At 42.7% G+C, this 17700-nt stretch overlaps 1 protein-coding gene across 3 annotated transcripts in view; it reads left to right on the forward strand.

Annotated features, from left to right (window-relative positions):
• Positions 1-2877: 2877 nt before the first annotated feature.
• robo4 (roundabout, axon guidance receptor, homolog 4 (Drosophila)) overlaps positions 2878-17700 on the forward strand; it is a 113633-nt gene continuing 98810 nt past the window's right edge. For all 3 annotated transcript variants that reach the window (XM_063038288.1, XM_063038289.1, XM_063038290.1), the window contains exon 1: positions 2878-3232. In XM_063038288.1, coding sequence (XP_062894358.1) covers positions 3166-3232 — 67 coding nt within the window. In that variant the 5' untranslated portion in view covers positions 2878-3165. The remainder of the gene's footprint in view (positions 3233-17700) is intronic.

The raw sequence follows: 17700 nt of genomic DNA on the forward strand, positions 1-17700 counted from the left end.
TTACAACAGGACATTGATAGGACGCAGAGCTGGGCTGAGAAATGACAGATGGAATTTAACCTGGAAAAGTGAGAAATGATTCACTTTGGCAGGTTGAACTTGAAGGCAGAGTACAGGGTTAATGTCAGGATTTTTAGCAGTGTGGAGGAACTGAGGGATCTTGGGAGCCACGTCTGTAGATCTCTCAAAGTTGCCGCACAAGTTGATAGGGTTGTTAAGAAGGTGTGTTGGCCTTCATCATTTGGGGGATTGAGTTTAAGAGCCATGAGGTAGTGTTGCAGCTCTATAAAACCCTGATTAGACCAAACTTTGAATATTGTGTTCATTTCTGATCACCTCATTATAGGAAGGATGTGGGAGCTTTAGAAGAAATTTACCAGATAATGCTTGGATTAGAAAGCATGTCTTGTGAGGATAGATTGAGTGAACTAGGGCTTTTCGCTTTGGAATGAAGGAGGATGAGAAGTGACTTGATGGAAGTGTACAAGGTGATAGGAGTCATAGATAGAGTAGACAGTCAGAGATTCCTCCCCCCCCCACCCCCAAGGATGGCTAATACAAGGGGGGGAATAACCTTTTGGTATTTAGAGCAAAGTATGAGGGGATGTCAGAGGTAGGATTTCCACAGAGAGAATGCACTGTCAGGGCCGGTGGTAGAGGCTGATCCATTGGGCACATTTAAGAGACTCTTATCTAGGCACATGGATGAAAGAGGGTTATGTGCGAGGGAAGGGTTATTTTGATCTTGAAGGGTTGGCAAAACTTTATGGGCTGAAGGGCTTGTACATGGCTGCACTGTACTGTGTTATATGTTCTTGAATATACTCAACAGTCAAGCTTAGTCACCCCTCTTGGGTAGAGAATTCTAAAGATTTTCTATCCTCCTGGATGAAGGGATTTCTTCTCATTTCGTCTCAGAATTTCTGACCACTTAATTGGAGACTGGGACTGGTTGTATGACTGTCAAGGGGAAAGCCATCACTGCAGATACCCTTTCAAGTCCCACACCAATATTGTATCCTTGAATGAGATCGCCCCTCACTCTTCTAACTCTTGAGTATAGGCTCATCGGTTTAATCTCTCCTCAGAGTACAAACCAGCACGCCAGGGATCATAAATAGGAGAAGGTTCTGCAGATGCTGGAAATCCAAAGCAACACACACAAAATGCAGGGGGGAGCTCAGCAGCTCAGGCAGAATTTATGGAAATTAATAGATAGTCGACATTTTGGGCCAAGACACTTCTTCAGGACGGAGAAGGGAGGGAGAAGACACCAGAATAAAAAAGGTGGGGGGAGGGGAAGGAGGCTAGCTGGAAGGTGAGAGGTGAAGCCAGCTGGGTGGGGAGGTTCAAGGGCTGGAGAAGAAGGAATCTAGTAGGAGAGGCGAGTGGACCATGAGAGAAAGGAAAGAAGGAGGGGCACCAGGGGAAGGTGATAGGCAGGAGAAAAGAGATAAAAGCTCAGATGGGGAACCTCCTTCCACTGCCTCGATCATAAACATATCCTCTGTTCTTATTTATCGAAATGAAATCTGAATTTCTTCTACATATCCTTGTCAGTTAATTTTACAACCACAGAATGAACCCACCTGATCCTTTTCCTTATATAAACGCTACAGCCTCAGAGGCAGGGTGAAGATACGTCTCTACCAAAGGAGGTGTAAGGCGATCCTTCCCTCCGCTAGCCTGCTGGTCACCCTTGGGCAAGTGTGTAATGCCTGCTTCAGGGTCATGTGAAGCCACGGGAGCCGGTGGTGGATGCTAGTATGAGAAGCCGATGCATATCACGTCCTGGTTATGTGGCCACTGACACCAGGCAGACAATCTCTGAAGCGTTTTGCTGATGGCTGGGGTCACCCATCTTGTAAAGGCACCACCCAGAAGAAGGCAATGGCAAACCACTTCTGTAGAAAAATTTGCCAACAATCATGGTCAAAGACCATGAACGCCTATGTCATATGAAATGGTACATAATGATGTACCTCAGAGATACTGTCTGGAAATATAACATCAGGGTCAGTATTTACTAACATTGTTCACATCTCTCTGAGTGTCACATCCCGGGATTATTTCCCTGCTCTAACACCAATATTGTCTGGACAATGGGTAAGGCTTTGTCTTTGGATCCTGCCACAATCTGAGCTCCTTGGGCATTATTCCGTACCCAGGATATTCTCTGTGCCAGCCTGAGTCTGAGTTGAGCAGCTTGTTCCTGTGCTGCTACAGAGCTGAACCATATATTGGCTTCATCACTGGGATTACATTCCCCTCGGTGACATTGCTGGTTGCAGGTCGCAAGCCTCCACCTCTCCTGAAGCACTTATTATTCTTCAACTCAATGTTCACTCATCCAAAATTCTACAGTCCATACTTACATTGATCCAACTCACTACTGACAAACCTACACTGATTTTCTATCAGTTTAGAAACTTTCAGACTTTTCCCTTCCTAACCCTGACTCTAACCTAACCCACTCTGTCCCATATCTACAAACTTTTCCAAGCCAGCAAATCTAAATCTTCACATTCCTCCAGTGTCGACCCCTGTGCCCTCTTGGCTTTAGTAATGGACTGCTGACAGCTGCCTTGACGCTGAATCACACACAAAATGTTTGAGCAAATGGTGTCAGGCAGCATCCATGAAGAGAGAAACACAGTTAATGTTTCAGAACAATATATAGTTTGGTTGAAAGATCACTGAACCTGAAACATTAACTGTGTTTCTCTCTTCATGGATGCTGCCTGACACCACGAGTATTTTGAACATTTTTCTGGTTTTATTCCCAATGGCTATAAACTCTTGTTTCCTCAACCATAGCTTTTAAGGAGTTAAATGACTGGGCGGGGCTTGGTGCCGGGAGAGCGGTGTGCTGGAAGATTGTGGATGTGGATTCTAACGTTTGCATTCACGCCGTAAGGAAATACTGTATATCTAGCCGTCGCGAAGAACAAGGGAGATATAGATAGATCTGTGGTGTAAGAGACGTCAAATAGATCACAGCAAAGCAGGAGAGGGAATAAGCAGACTTGCCGAAGAAGAAAAGATTCACAGAAACGTGAGAGCAAAGCGGCACTGGGAGTTTAACATTTTAAAAGTTTGCCGGGAGTTTTTAAACTTGCGGGACACTGGAGAAAGCGGGGTTGCAGTCTCCGATGCTCAGTGCAGATGAAAGCCGAGGCAAAGCTGCTGCTCCAGCTCCTGCTACTTTGGGAATTCTCCCCTTCTTTGCAAGGTGAGTGGAAAGGTGATTTTAACACGGGCACTGCAAGTGGTATTTTGCAGGGGTTCCCAACCCTTTTTATGTCATGGGCCAGTTCCATTAAGCAAGGGGTCGGTGGACCCAGGTTGGGAACACCTGAGTTATAGGAATCCCTACATTGTAATTTTAATTTGTTCCACAGAAGAATTTAGATTAGGTTGTACAACATTTTGAGGCCTCACTTTCAAGTTCGGCACAGAGTCGGACTAAATGAAGTAAATGTTTGAAAACAAACGATAAAAGGTCATCGACCTGAGTCGCTAAGTCCATTTCTTTCATCACAGATGCTGTCTGACCAGCATTTTCTGTATTTCCCATTGCCGTTGTACTGTTGATAATTTAGGATCAAACATTTCGCTGACCGTCAGATAACTTTCCCCTTCCTTCACCATCAACCGAAAATTCCCAGCCATACGGTGAACGGGAAAAGGATTACTGAAGGATCTGCCCTTGAAATAATCCGCTGGAGCCGCACTGTTAATTTGCATGTATTCTAAAAAGTAATTCGTTCCGGTGGCGAGTTCAGAACAACAAAAGTTAGCTGTAAACTAATCTCAGGTACCAGAAATATTGCATTGAAACTGCGAAAATCAAACATATGCTTTTGGAATGGAGAGTAGAATAATTTATTAAATGTACGGTTTTGACTGTAAATACATTAGCGTCTTGTCACGTAATTTCTATGAGCGACAGGCGAGATTAACAGATGCATTTGAAAACGACCCTTTTAAGGTGTGCATCTAGACACAACAACGTTCATCTACACAGAGCTGCAGGCACTAACAGGTTTGTGAGCAAAACAGTAATTAAATGAATTTACATTTTTTTAAAAAAGCATCTATTTAATTTGATTTCCTTTGTACTTCTGGAAATGCTACATATTTAGTTAGAATTTAATTACAATGCCCCCTGCTCCACATAAGTATGATTCCTTGCCAAGAATGTATGCCTGCTCATTGTACAGGGACTGGTTCTGCTTTAGTGTTTAGTGTTCCTTTGATTTAGCTTCTAATACTGTAAACACACAAAAAGGACTCCTCGAACTTCCATTAGTGCCCCTCCTCCCCTTCTTACTCCATCCCTTATTTATTATAATTGTTCCCCCTTTTTTCTTTCTCTTTTTTTTCCTCCCTCTGTCCCTCTCACAATAACTCCTTGCCCGCTCTCCACCTTCCTCTGGGCTCTCCACCCGCCCCCTCTGTTTCTTTCTCCTTAGGCCTCCCATCCCATGCTCCTCTCCCTTCTCCAGCCTTGTATCCCTTTTGCCAATCAACTTTCCAGCTCTTGGCTCCATCCCTCCCCCTCCAGTCTTCTCCTATCATTTTGGATCTCCTCCTCCCCCTCCCACTTTCAAATTTCTTACCATCTCTTCTTTCAGTTAGTCCTGACAAAGGGTCTCAGCCCGAAACATCGACCGTACCTCTTCCTAGAGATGCTGCCTGTTCTGCTGCGTTCCACCGGCATTTTGTGTGTGTTGCTTGAGTTTCCAGCATCTGCAGATTTCCTCGTGTTTAGTTTCCCTGGACAGTTTGTACTGATACCAGTCTTGATGGGCAGTGGACCACTAACATTGATCTCTACATGGCTGAAAGAAGAGAAATCACCTTTGCTTGCCCAGTCCTGTTGTTACATTTCTCAATGAGTAACAGCTTGTGTTTGTATAAAATCTCCTGAAATGCTCCCATTAGCTGTAAGAAAACAAAATGATATCAAGCCACACAAGAAGATAATAGAACAAGCAGGCAAAACCATGATCAAAGAGAATGTATGAAAGAAGTGAAGAGGTGGGGTGCAGTGAGGAAGGAATTTCTAACTTCCTACAGTACAGTGAATAGATGGTCCAAGCCAGTTGTGCGTTCCCAAATTGGCAATAATCTTCTTAAAAAATTCACTTTTGCATGTCATGGCAATTTTGAGCAGAGATTATCACTGATTAATGAATTAGCATTAATAAATATGGAATCCTGTGAAAACTTTACCGCTGTGGTGTTGTAAAAAATAATTTGCTGCTTCATTTGGAAGTAAAGCTAATCATTATGCATCTTTTTAAAGAATGGAGGGATTTTTAAAGACAGAAGGGACGGCATAACATGCGTGCCAGTGGAACTTTTGCGTGCGCCATATTGGGCACATGTTCCATAGATTCACCACCCCTGGCCAAAGAGATCAGAACTGGAGCAGCACAAATCTCTCCAGGAATTAAACCCGTCACTTATTTCAATGGGGAAATGGCTCGTTGCCTACCAAGCAGTTGTGACAGGACTACATCATTAGAAATATTTCCATGATATCATTCCTTACAGTACACAATTTATTTCTAGAGACTTCTTTTGTATGGGCAAGTAATGATCTGCAATATACAGCCCATAATGGTGGTTAAAATCAGACTAAATAGAAACATCAATAGGGAATTGGAAAAAAGAGGTGGTGATGGAGAAATTGGATAACCTTTCAAAGAGCCATTCTGGTCTCCATGGCTCCACAGTAAAGAGTCAAAATAGCTTTTCTTGTCCATCACAGGAAAAGCCCTCCCCACCATTGAGCACATCCACAAGGAGCGCTGCCACAAGAAAGCAGCATCCATCATCAGGGACCCCCACCATCCAGGCCATGCTCTCTTCTCACTGTTGCCATAAGGAAGGAGGTACGGGAGCCTTGGGTTCAGGAATAGTTATTCTTTACCACCAGGCCCCTGACCAGCATGGACAATTTCACTCACCTCAACACTGAACACAACCGATGGACTCACTTTCAAGGGCTCCACAGCTTATGAGCTCTGTATTATTTTATTTACATATTTATTATTATTATTTGTAGCTGCACAGTTTGTTTTCTTTTGCACATAGTTTGCTTGTTCGTCTTTGTGTGCCGTTTTTCATTGATTCTATTGTATTTCTTTGTTCTATTGTGAATGCCTGCAAGTAAATGAATCTCAGGGTAGTATATGGTGACATATACGTGCTTTGATAATAAATTTACTTTGAGCTTTGAAATCGATGTAATCCAAGTCATCATATTCCTTACTCTCATTAATACTTGCTTTAAAAGTAAGTGGAAAAGCTACTTTTTGTGAAGAAGATGGTGAGATGAAAGTGCACGGTCTGCTGGGTGAGCAAATAATGTTGGAAGAACTTGTTACCCCTCCTTAATATGCAGCATGGTATCTTTAACACCCATTGGTAAGAAGGATTTTAGTTAAATATTCTGAGTGTCATAGGGTCGTACTGCTAAAATGGGCCTTTCAGCCCATCAGATTACATTGTGTCCATTGCCATCTTTTTGTCTAACCACACTGATCTCATTTGCCAGCTCCAGCACTGAATCCATCTGTGTCTTGTTTCTATCTAGATGCCTCTTAAATGGAGTAGTTGTATTCAATTCAACTACGTCCTGTGGCCAGAGACCAACCAGTCTGTGTAAAAGTTTGGCACCCCAGATATTGTCCCTTAAGGATGAAAAATTCAGAATTATGATCAGCAGGTTTAGGATAATTCAAGTGATTAGTTTATGCTGCTACTGAGGAGTCAATGTAGTCTGAAGCTTGTTGATCTTGTTCACCATGAATAATTCATATGATACCATGTGCTGGCAAGGTCTATGTAGGTAACACCATTCTGACACAAGTTAAAAGTGACAAAATCATTCAGGGCTAGCCATGACTTGTCTCATTTCAAGTATTTTGTTTTTAAAAGTCTAACCTGCAGAATTCCACAACACAAACTCGACAAATATGCTGCATTAAATATTATGTTTAAACGCACAGCAAGGATTAGTGCAGTGCCAGAGAGAGATGGCAATGATAGATGCTGCAAGGTTCTTGAGGGTTGAAAATAAATACAGCCATCAGAAGGTGGGTGGTATACAGGAAGAGAGGCGCCAGGTGTTGTCTCGACAGCAACGCTGAAGGACTCTGAGCACTGCCCATATTTGCTCTGTGGACATCCCTGGCTAATAACAAGGTTCCATTTTTTTTAACAGAAGTTGATTTTGTCCATAAGTTGGAAAGTACATAAAAATCACTTGATATGGTCACCACTGCTGCACAGTATTGTAATGAATGGCATAAAAAACATGCAAGACTGTATTGAATGAACCACAAAAGTAGAGACAGGAAATGCATATCTATGTGCATACATTGGATATTTTGAATTTAATAATATTGTAGGAGTTTGATCCAGGGGTGTCTGTAAATTGGCAGTTTGTAACCTGTAATCCCCAGCACTCTGATGTCCTTCAGAGAAGACAGAAAGGTGTCACAACAGCGTTCTCAGCTGCGGAGAGGAGTGTTTGTGCAAATGGAAAATATGGAAGGGAGATGGTGGATGCCACGTGGGGCAGCGTAGGGCAGGAGCTTGAGGAGGTTGTAGTCTCAGTTCGGTTCCAACGTCCTTTGTAAGCCCACCATCCTCCATACTGACCTTGCAATAATGAAAAAGTCGTGCCATTTCAATTAAGAAAGCTGCCGAACAGTGACGCTAATACAGCTCGGCCTTTTGGAATTCAGTTCCGGTGTCCTCTGTAAGGAGTTTATACATCCTCCTTGTGAACATGTGGGTTTCCTCCCACAGTCCAAAGACGTACCGCTTAATAGGTTAATTGGTCATTGTTAATTGCCTTGTGATTAGTTTAGGGTTAAATATATGGGTTGCTAGGCAGTGCATGTTGTATATCTCAATAATAAACAAACAAACAAACAAATAATCCAAACACATAGCAAGCCACTTGGGCATGGCACTCAGTTCAAACCAGTATACCCAAAACAGCAATTCTTTTGTTTGTATGTTAAAGGGATCTAACATCTGTTTCAAGTGCTTCTTTACAGCCGCAGACTGATATGGCATCCGATGTTTTGTATATGTAATTGTCACCTTCTTAATTAAACTCTTTATAACTATTCTTCCCCTTTGAGGTAAAATTTTAACCTTGAGTTCTGGAATTACAAGCACTTATTGTAATTATGTCTTCCTTAGTTCTTTAGTAATTTCTGTTTTAATACTGTCTTGTCATTTTCTTCCACTATGGCGTGCAGTAATCAGGCACGCACCTGGTGAAGAATCTGTCTCCTGTTCTGGTACACAGCAATTACACTAGTAGCCAGGGGAACAACCAAGCTAAGGTTAAAATGCAACCCTTGGAAGTTAGGTATGTAATTAATGCATCACATGTACTGTGATACAGGTAAGGATGATCCCACATTCAGTCCCTGGGCTGAGTTGAATAGTTTCAGCATTAGTAGCAGGGTGCCCATACCTGATTATATTTGGGTAATGTTGTTAAGACTGTTTACCCAGTCACACACCCTCGCTGGCATTCATTGTCTGAGCTTGGCTATTGCAAATGAATTGAAAGGTGCTGGGAGGAGTATTCAGACTCTAAGAACAGTAGAGTTAACTATGCCCACTTGAGAGGACAGACTGAGAGCTGTCTCTGCTGAAAGACAGCACTCCCTCAGTACTGCATTAAATTTTTGCTTGTAAGGCTTTCCTCAAGATTCCAGTCTGAGGCTCAGGCACAGAGCTTTCTGAATCTTGCTACTGAGCCACAGATTTACTAGTGGAGGTGAATTATTACAAGGTGGAACTGTTCTGAAAATTGTGATTTCTGTTCAGTGTCATTTTCTGGTATATTTTGTTTTGGAAAACCACATATTAAGCACGAGTAAACATTTGTGTGTGTCACTTTCCCACGCAAAGAGCCAGACTGGATATGGGCGGGATTAAGATTTGGTCCTTGTATTAACACCCAATCTCTGACCAGTCTCTCTTTCCCAATGAGGCTGGACTTTAATGTATGCTATTGATGTTGCTACTAGATTTTGTTAAAACATCTTCAGTTGCTTCAGGGATTTTACATTTCAGGGCATTTCAGCTGTCTGATGGGAAGAATAGACTGTCTTCCTTGTTCTGGATGCAGTGCACAGACTACTTGTATAGAAATCATTTGTTTTCTTAATCCTCTGGGCTGAAATAAGGCCAACTTCACATGGAATGCGAAATTAGTACAGTTTGCTGATTTTACTTTCTAATGAGTGCTATACTGGTAATGAATAAGGAGTATGACCTTGCAGTCGCAGCTGCCTTGACATCATAGAATTTGGGATCATTCTGTACAAGCAGCTTTAAGCATTACTCAGCTGTAATACAGTAACTATGGTCTGAAGACATTTTGTACCACTTTCCAGTAGGGAATACAGATTGGGGAATTACCTGTGACTCAGGAGGCTTGGGAGATAAATTGAGTGTAGTCATCCTCACATCTTTGGGATGATATTCCTGAAATGGTCACCAAAAATTAATGTTAAAGAGTTGGAGCAGGTGGTCTCAGGAAAGGGATGATGTATTCAGAAGCCTATCTTGGGATCAACCAGGATACGGAGCACTTTGGCAAGCTTTCAGAAGGCATTCGTTGAAATGGATGGAATCATAGCCTGGATTAACAGTGCTTGTAAAGTCGATGTGCAATTTTAAAAAAAGTGTCACACTGATTTCTTCTCTCCACCCTACTGAATATTGGTTTCTTCGTGATTGGGTCAGACTGTTCTTTAGACCTTCAATGAGCTTGCATCTTCAAACGTAAATATAGTACCTCCAGAGCTCCATCTGATTTCTGCTGAGGTCCAGAAGATTATCAATATAAGGCAGGTGAAGCCCTGATCTAGTTTAAAGGCAATTTTGCCTTGAATGACCTGCTTTGGCCATTGGGGCCACCATGTGTAAATGAAAATTAGGAAAAAAAAAGCAATGTAAAATGTAATTTCTGATTGAAAACACACTAAACTGAACAGTGATTGTTCATGACTTCACCTGAAAAAAGCAACTCCATTATTCATGTAATGAAACTGAAGCTGGAAAGAGCTGTTTGACTTCAGCCAGGGTAGTTGTAGTCATGAATTTCTGCTCCTGATTGTTTCCTGATCATCCAAGTTCCTGATCGATATTTGATGAGACAATTAATTCACCTCTGCTAATGCACATCCAGTGTTAGCACTGGTAAGCCAATTGAATGGTCGTGTAGTATTGGCCTGTTGAGAGTACAGGAGTTCTAATCCCATGGTATTGAGTTGCTTAATTAAGTTCAGTGGTAATTCTTGGAGGGAGTGGGGAAGGCAATAACAATTATGTGGAAGCCCAATTGGTCTTCAAGACAGAGAATTGATCACCCCTGCCTGTCCTGACTTGCTTATGGTTTATAATGCTTATCTTGAGCTTTAGAACTGGATTGAAACTATTGTTGGAGTAGAAAGAGGGTGCTATGTATTCCTAAAGGCTTAATCAGGTATTACCAAAAAAAGTAATGTTTCTTCAGTTCTGCTGAGGGGTCTTGGCCCGAAATGTTGACCGTACTCTTTTTTTTATCATAGATGCTGCCTGGCCTGCTGAGTTCCTCCAACATTGTGTGTGTGTGTGTGTGTGTTGCAAGCAATGTTTGGATCACTTTAAGAGCTAGCTGTTGTAATTTTCTCCTATTTGCAAACAATACAACTTGGGGTGCATAGCGGTTAGCATGACACAATTACAACTCAGGGCATCAGAGTTTGAAATTCAGTCTGACGTCATCTGTAAGGAGTCTGAACATCCTCCCTGTGGAATGCATGGGTTTCCTCCAGGTGCTCTGGTTTCTTCCCACGGTCCAAGACATTCTGGTTAGTAGGTTAATTGGTTATTTTAAATTGCCCATGGAAAATTAGGAGCTGCTGGGCGATGCAGTTCGAAGGGCCAGAGTGGCCTATTCTGTGCTGTATCTCAATAATAATAATAATAAACTGCATTTGTCAACCTCATCAATCTCATTTTCCACCTATCACCTCCTATCTTGATTCCCCCTCCCCCACCCACCTGACTTCCCCTATCACCTGCCAGCTTGTACTCCTTCCCCTCCTCACACCTTATTCTGGCTTCTTCCCCCTTCCTTTCCAGTCTTGATGAAGGGTCTCGGCCCAAAATGTTGCCTGTTTATTCCCATCCACAGATGCTGCCTGACCTGCTGACTTCCTCCGGCATTTTGTCTGTGTTACTCTGTGTTTATCGTTTGTCTGCCGCTGGCTCTGAAGTCGATCGATGTGGTTTAAAAAGAACAGCCTGTGGCTCTTTGTGTGCCTGGTATTGAGGTGGGGAAGTGAGGGAAGACTTGGAAATTGGGAGAAGAGTTAAGCAGCACGGTGATATATGAATGAAGCACCTCTTCTCCCACATTTCATTCCCCCCCCCCCACTCCATTTTGTTCTGGTCCTAGTAGAGTTTGCTAGGCTAATGAATGGCAGTAACTTGCAGAGGGGTGCACAATACAGAGAAGCGTCTACCTCTCCCGGTGCTGCTGTGCAGAAGGACTGCTAGTGGAAATCAATGTGGGACACTGCCTAATGATAAAATCAATGTCCCATTGTGTTCCCGAATTGCTGTATGATTTACCAGCTTTCCAGCTGTGACTGAAAAGCCAATAATCAGATCACAGGTGCAAAATTCCATTTGGTTAGTGATATCCGAGCTCAGGTGAATAATGACAGAAAATGCTCGGTTTAGTCTCCCAACTGGGAGGATTTGTGCTGGAAATGGCTGAAACACTTCAAAACATGCCCGGAATGCATGGCATACACACTTAATCAAAATAGGGATAAGTATTTTTTTCTAATACAATTTCTAGTTTTAGTTCCTTAGCAGGAAGTAGTGAAGGACAAAATACCTTCCCAATTGATATTGTTGCTGATTATAGGAACATGATTAAATATCTTTTTGTCTAGTGCTGCTGGTGAGCACAGCACCCACTTACACATCAAGGAGTAAAGCAGACTAACACAGTCTGCTTTACGAAGCTCAGCAGAGCAGACCAGGAAGCATCTATGGAAGGGAGTAAAGAGTTGGCATTGTGGAACGAGACCCTTCATCAGGACTTGAAAATCGGTCTCGTTCGAAATGTTGGCCCTTTATTCCTTACCACAGTTCATCCAGTTTTCTGTGTGTTACTCCTGGATTTCCAGCATCTGCAGAATCTCTTGTGTTTAAAGCAGACTAAATGACTCTTGTAGCCTCACATACAAAGGCACCAACAACAATTCTTTATCACAAACACAACTGTTCCAGAGCCCCTTCAGAAGAAAAGGCGGACATCCTGACGTCAAGGCTCGGTTGCTGATGTTCGTAATGCTTGTTTCTAAAGTCAGGCACTGACTCCTTTCTTGTATGCTTCAGCTTCCTGTCTGCAGTAGAAATAGCCCAGTTTTGACAATGACTTGCTTCCTTTGCTTTTCATAGCAGTTACTGAAGATTGAAAAAGCTTTCATGTCAGCGACCTTGATAAGAAGGGAAGTGTTTCCTGGGATCTGTGCAGGATATGAGGCCGCGTTAGTTATAGGAAATTCCAGTGAGTTGACACCTGATAAATGGAGGGAATGGAAACTTTTTTACCTGTATGCTAATTAACAGGATTCTGCAGAATCTTTAACTTTTATGGGAGAAACGTATGGGAGATCATTCTTACTGTTCAGCGTAACTTAGCCTAGAAGTTTGGCAACATCTTGTCTTGTATGTTCTATGCTTAATGGGTTTCCAAAACTTACATCATATTGGGCAGGGAGCACTTGCTGTCATTACAGGTGGGTAAGTTATAAAGAATTAAAGCATGGAAACAGGCTATTGAGTCAAAGTGACCATCACACACTCTCTTACACTAACCCTATTTTATTTTATTTACCCCACATTAGACCAACTCCTCCACATTCTATCACTCAGATACACATTATGGCCAATTCACAGTCATTAATCTAGTCATAGTCATACTTTATTGATCCCAGAGGGAAATTGGTTTTTGTTACAGTTGCTCCATAAATAATAAATAGTAATAGAACCATAAATAGTTAAATAGTAATATGTAAATTACGCCAGTAAATTATGAAATAAGTCCAGGACCAGCCTATTGGCTCAGGGTGTCTGACCCTCCAAGGGAGGAGTTGTAAAGTTCGATGGCCACAGACAGGAATGACTTCCTATGACGCTCTGTGCTTCATCTCGGTGGAATGAGTCTCTGGCTGAATGTACTCCTGTGCCCACCCAGTACATTATGTAGTGGATGGGAGACATTGACCAAGATGGCATGCAACTTAGACAGCATCCTCTTTTCAGACACCACCGTCAGAGAGTCCAGTTCCATCCCCACAACATCACTGGCCTTACAAATGAGTTTGTTGATTCTGTTGGTGTCTGCCACCCTCAGCCTGCTGCCCCAGCACACAACAGTAAACATGATAGCACTGGCCACCACAGACTCGTAGAACATCCTCAGCATCGTCCGACAGATGTTAAAGGACCTCAGTCTCCTCAGGAAATAGAAACGGCTCTGACCCTTCTTGTAGACTGCCTCAGTGTTCTTTGACCAGTCCAGTTTATTGTCATTTCGTATCCCTAGGTATTTGTGATCCTCCACCATGTCCACACTGACCCCCTGGATGGAAACAGGGGTCACCGGTACCTTAGCTCTCCTCAGGTCTACCACCAGCTCCTTAGTCTTTTTCACATTGAGCTGCAGATAATTCTGCTCACACCATGTGACAAAGTTTCCTACCGTAGCCCTGTACTCAGCCTCATCTCCCTTGCTGATGTATCCAACTATGGCAGAGTCATCAGAAAACGTCTGAAGATGACAAGATTCTGTGCAGTAGTTGAAGTCCGAGGTGTAAATGGTGAAGAGAAAGGGAGACAAGACATTATTTAATCTATTTAAAGCAAAATGGGGGGCTTCATTTTCCTTCAGATGTGGAAAGAAACTGCAGTGTCCATTGGATACTTATGGGGTGATTGTGCAAAATCCACACAGACAGCACCAAACGTCAGGATTGAATTGGTGAATTGGTTTATTCTTATCAGATGTGACAAGGTTCAGTGAAAAACTTGTCTTGCACACCATTTATACAGATCAACCCACTGTGAAGGCACACTGAGATTGTACAAGGTAAAACAATAACAGAATGTAGAGTAAAGTGTTATAGAACAGAAAGGGAGTGCAGGTAGACAGCAAGGTGCAAGGCCATAGTGAGGTAGATTATGAGGTCAAGAGTCTCTCTTATTGTTCTCGGGAACTATTCAATAGTGTTAAAACGGTGGGGTAGAAGCTGTCCTTGGGTCTGGTGATAAGTGCTCTCATGCCTTTGTATCTTCTATTCAACGGGAGAGGGAAGAAGAGAGAATGTTTACAGTGAGTGGGATTTTTGATTTTGCTCTCTGCTTTAACGAGGCAGTGAGAAGTGTAGACAGAGTTCATGGAGGGGAGGTTGGCTTCCATGATTTGCTGAACTGAGCCCATAACTCTTTGCAGTTTCTTGCAGTCATGGGCAGATCTGTTGCCGTACCAAGCTGTGATGTATCTAGATAGGATGTTTTCTATGGTGATTAAAAATTATTGAGAGTCAAAGGGGACATGCTCAATCTCTTTAGCCTCCTGAGGAAATAAAGGTGCTGATGAGCTTTCTTGGCTGTGGTGTCAATCTAGTTAGGCCAGGACAGATTACTTTAGAAACTTGAAGTTCTCAGCCCTCTTGACCTCAGTACCATTGATGTAAACAAGAGCGTGACACCATGCAACACTCCCCCTTCTAAAGTTGGTGACCTGCTCTTTTTGCCATGACACCACTTCACTAGGGCCATCTCCCTCCTGTACTCTGATTTATCACTATGTGAGATATGGCTCACTATGGTGGTATTACCTGCAAACTTGTAGATGAAGCTGGAGCAGAATCTAGTCATGAGTGCATAGAGAACAGCATAGGGGACTGAGGACGCAGCCTTGTGGGGCATCGATGTTGAGAAAAATCAAGGTGCAAGTGTTGCCACCTGTCCTAAATAATTGTGGTCCATTGGTGAGGAAGTCAAGGATCAAACTGTAAAGGGAGGTGTTGAGTCTCAGGTCTAGGAGTTTGGAGATGAGCTTGTTTAGAATTATGGCATTGAATGCAGAGTTGTAGTCAATAAACAATAGTCTGACATCGCTGTCTTTACTGTCCAGATGCCCCAGAAATGAGTATAGGACCAGGGAAATGATGTCTGCTGTAGACCTGTCTCAGGGGTAGGTTAATTGCAGTGGGTTCACATTGCCTGGGAGGCTGGAGTTTATATGGGCCATGACCAGCCTCTTTAAACACTTCATGATGGTGGATGTCAAAGGCACTGGGCAACAATCATTAATGCACATTACTTAGCTTTTCTAGAGTTCCAGGATGATAGTGGTCTTCTTAAAGCAGTTTGAAACCTCAGCTTGAGACAGCGAGAGATGGAAAATACAAATACACCCAACGGCTGAATTGTGCAGCTTAGGCACATGGCTAGGGTCACCATCCGTATCAGGTGCTTTTAAAGGTTCACTCTCCAGAAGACTGATCTTGTGGCCACAGTGGTGATTGTCGGTTCAGGTGCATTGGAGGTTGTTGGGGTGGGTGGTGACGTTCCAAACCCCTTCTATCCAAAACGTGCAGAGAATGTACACTTCAGTGGCCACTTTCTTAGGCACCTCCTGTATCTAATAAAGTAGCCACTGTGCGTATGTTTGTGGTCTTCTGCTGCTGTAGCCCATCCATTTCAAGGTTCAACGTGTTGTGCATTCAGAGATGCTCTTCTGCACACCACTGTTGTAATGTGTGATTATTTGAGTTACTGTCGCCTTCCTGTCAGCTTGAACCAGTCTGGCCATTCTCCTCTGACCTCTCTCATTAACAAGCCATCTTCACTCACAGAACTGCCACTCACTGGATGCTTTTGTTTTTGGCAAAGTTCTCTGTAAACTCTAGAGACTGTCGTGCGTGATAATCCCAGGAGATCAGCAGTTTCTGAGATACTCAAATCACCCCATCTGTTACCAACAATTATTCCATGGTCAAAGTCACTTAGATCACATTTCTTATCCATTCTGATATTTGACCTGAACAACAACTGAACCTCTTGACCATATCTGCGTGCTTTTATGCATTGGGTTGCTGCCACATGATTGGTTGATTAAATATTTGTATTAATAAGCAGGTGTACAGGTGTACCTAATAAAGTGGCCACTGAGTGAATTAAGCTCACCGGGAAGAGATGTGTTGGTCAGTGATGCTGCCCGAGCAGGAGCACTTGGAATGGTATTGCGGATCTCAAGGCCATGCATTGGGAGCACGGATACCCTGTATAAGTGATGGAGGTGCACACCACTCACGTCAACCTGTCAGCTACAACCTGCCCCATTGACAGGAGAAGTCTGCAGTTCCCACGTTAACATTATTAGCCACCTCAGAATGTAGAAAGCTGAAGTGAAACTAGGACATCCTCATTCCTGAGGTTATAATAATGGAAGAATATAGACAACAAGAGTGATGCTTAGTATGTAAAATAAAGGGGTGAAAACTTGTGTAAAGTTAAGGTGAATGCATGCCATTGGGTGACAGATTGGCTGCATTGAGTAAAGTCAGAACTTCAGACTCCCTAACTAACAGCCATGTTAAAACCAAATGTGAATGGATTTAGCTCTGTTGTCCTATCTGCTTTCACAACGGCCACTTTGATGAAACAGAAATTACCTCCATTTATCAGGAAGACCAAAGTCCATATCTTTAGAATCCCACCGCTGGTTTTGTTCCTTAGTTTAACTTCAGAGACTTGAAAACATGACCCAAGGCACTGAGAAAGTCTGTTTGGTCAGAAGAAACAAGAAATGGAGTTCCTGTCTCCTCTTTTGGTTGGATGGCAATGATTTCACAACGTTATCTTGAATAAGCATAACATCTTGACTTTATTTCCCAGGATTATCTTATTACCTTTCTTGAACAGCAGAATAACATTTGCCATCCTCCAGCCCTCTGGTACTATTGCTGTGGCCAGGAAAGATGCATTAAATTTCCAGCAATCTCTCCCCTTGCTTCTGGTAGTAACTTGGGGTATATCCTGTCTGGCCCTGGGGACTTACGCAACTTAATATTTTTCAGAAGTTCCAACACCCTCTTTCATAACTTCGACATGCTCCGGAATTGATGGCAAAGTGTGAGTTATTTGCAGTGTCTCTATATTAACACAATTATTACACACACATTTCATTGGATCTAAAATTCTCTCTGAGGTGAGTGATGAATTTCAAATTAACCTTCTTGAATTTTGCTTTTTATCTCATGAGAATGTCTCTCTCTTACCTAGCCTTATGTGGGAATTAGAAAGTTCTGAGAGTCATAAATTCGTAGAGAGAGATAGCATGGAAAAGGTCTCTTCACCCCACTAAATCCAAGCTGACCATCAACCTCTTGTTTATACGAATCCCACATTACTCTCAATTTTTATTCTTTCCACTTTCTCATCAACTCCACTTACTCTACCATTCACCCACACGCCTGGATGTGATTTGCCAGGGCCAACTTGAGCATCCCTGGAATATGGGAGGAGACCAGAACATCCTGGGGAAACCAGTGTGGTCAAGGAGAATGTGCAAACTCCACA

Source organism: Mobula hypostoma, chromosome X2, assembly GCF_963921235.1.
Source record: "Mobula hypostoma chromosome X2, sMobHyp1.1, whole genome shotgun sequence".
Taxonomy (NCBI): Eukaryota; Metazoa; Chordata; class Chondrichthyes; order Myliobatiformes; family Myliobatidae; genus Mobula; species Mobula hypostoma.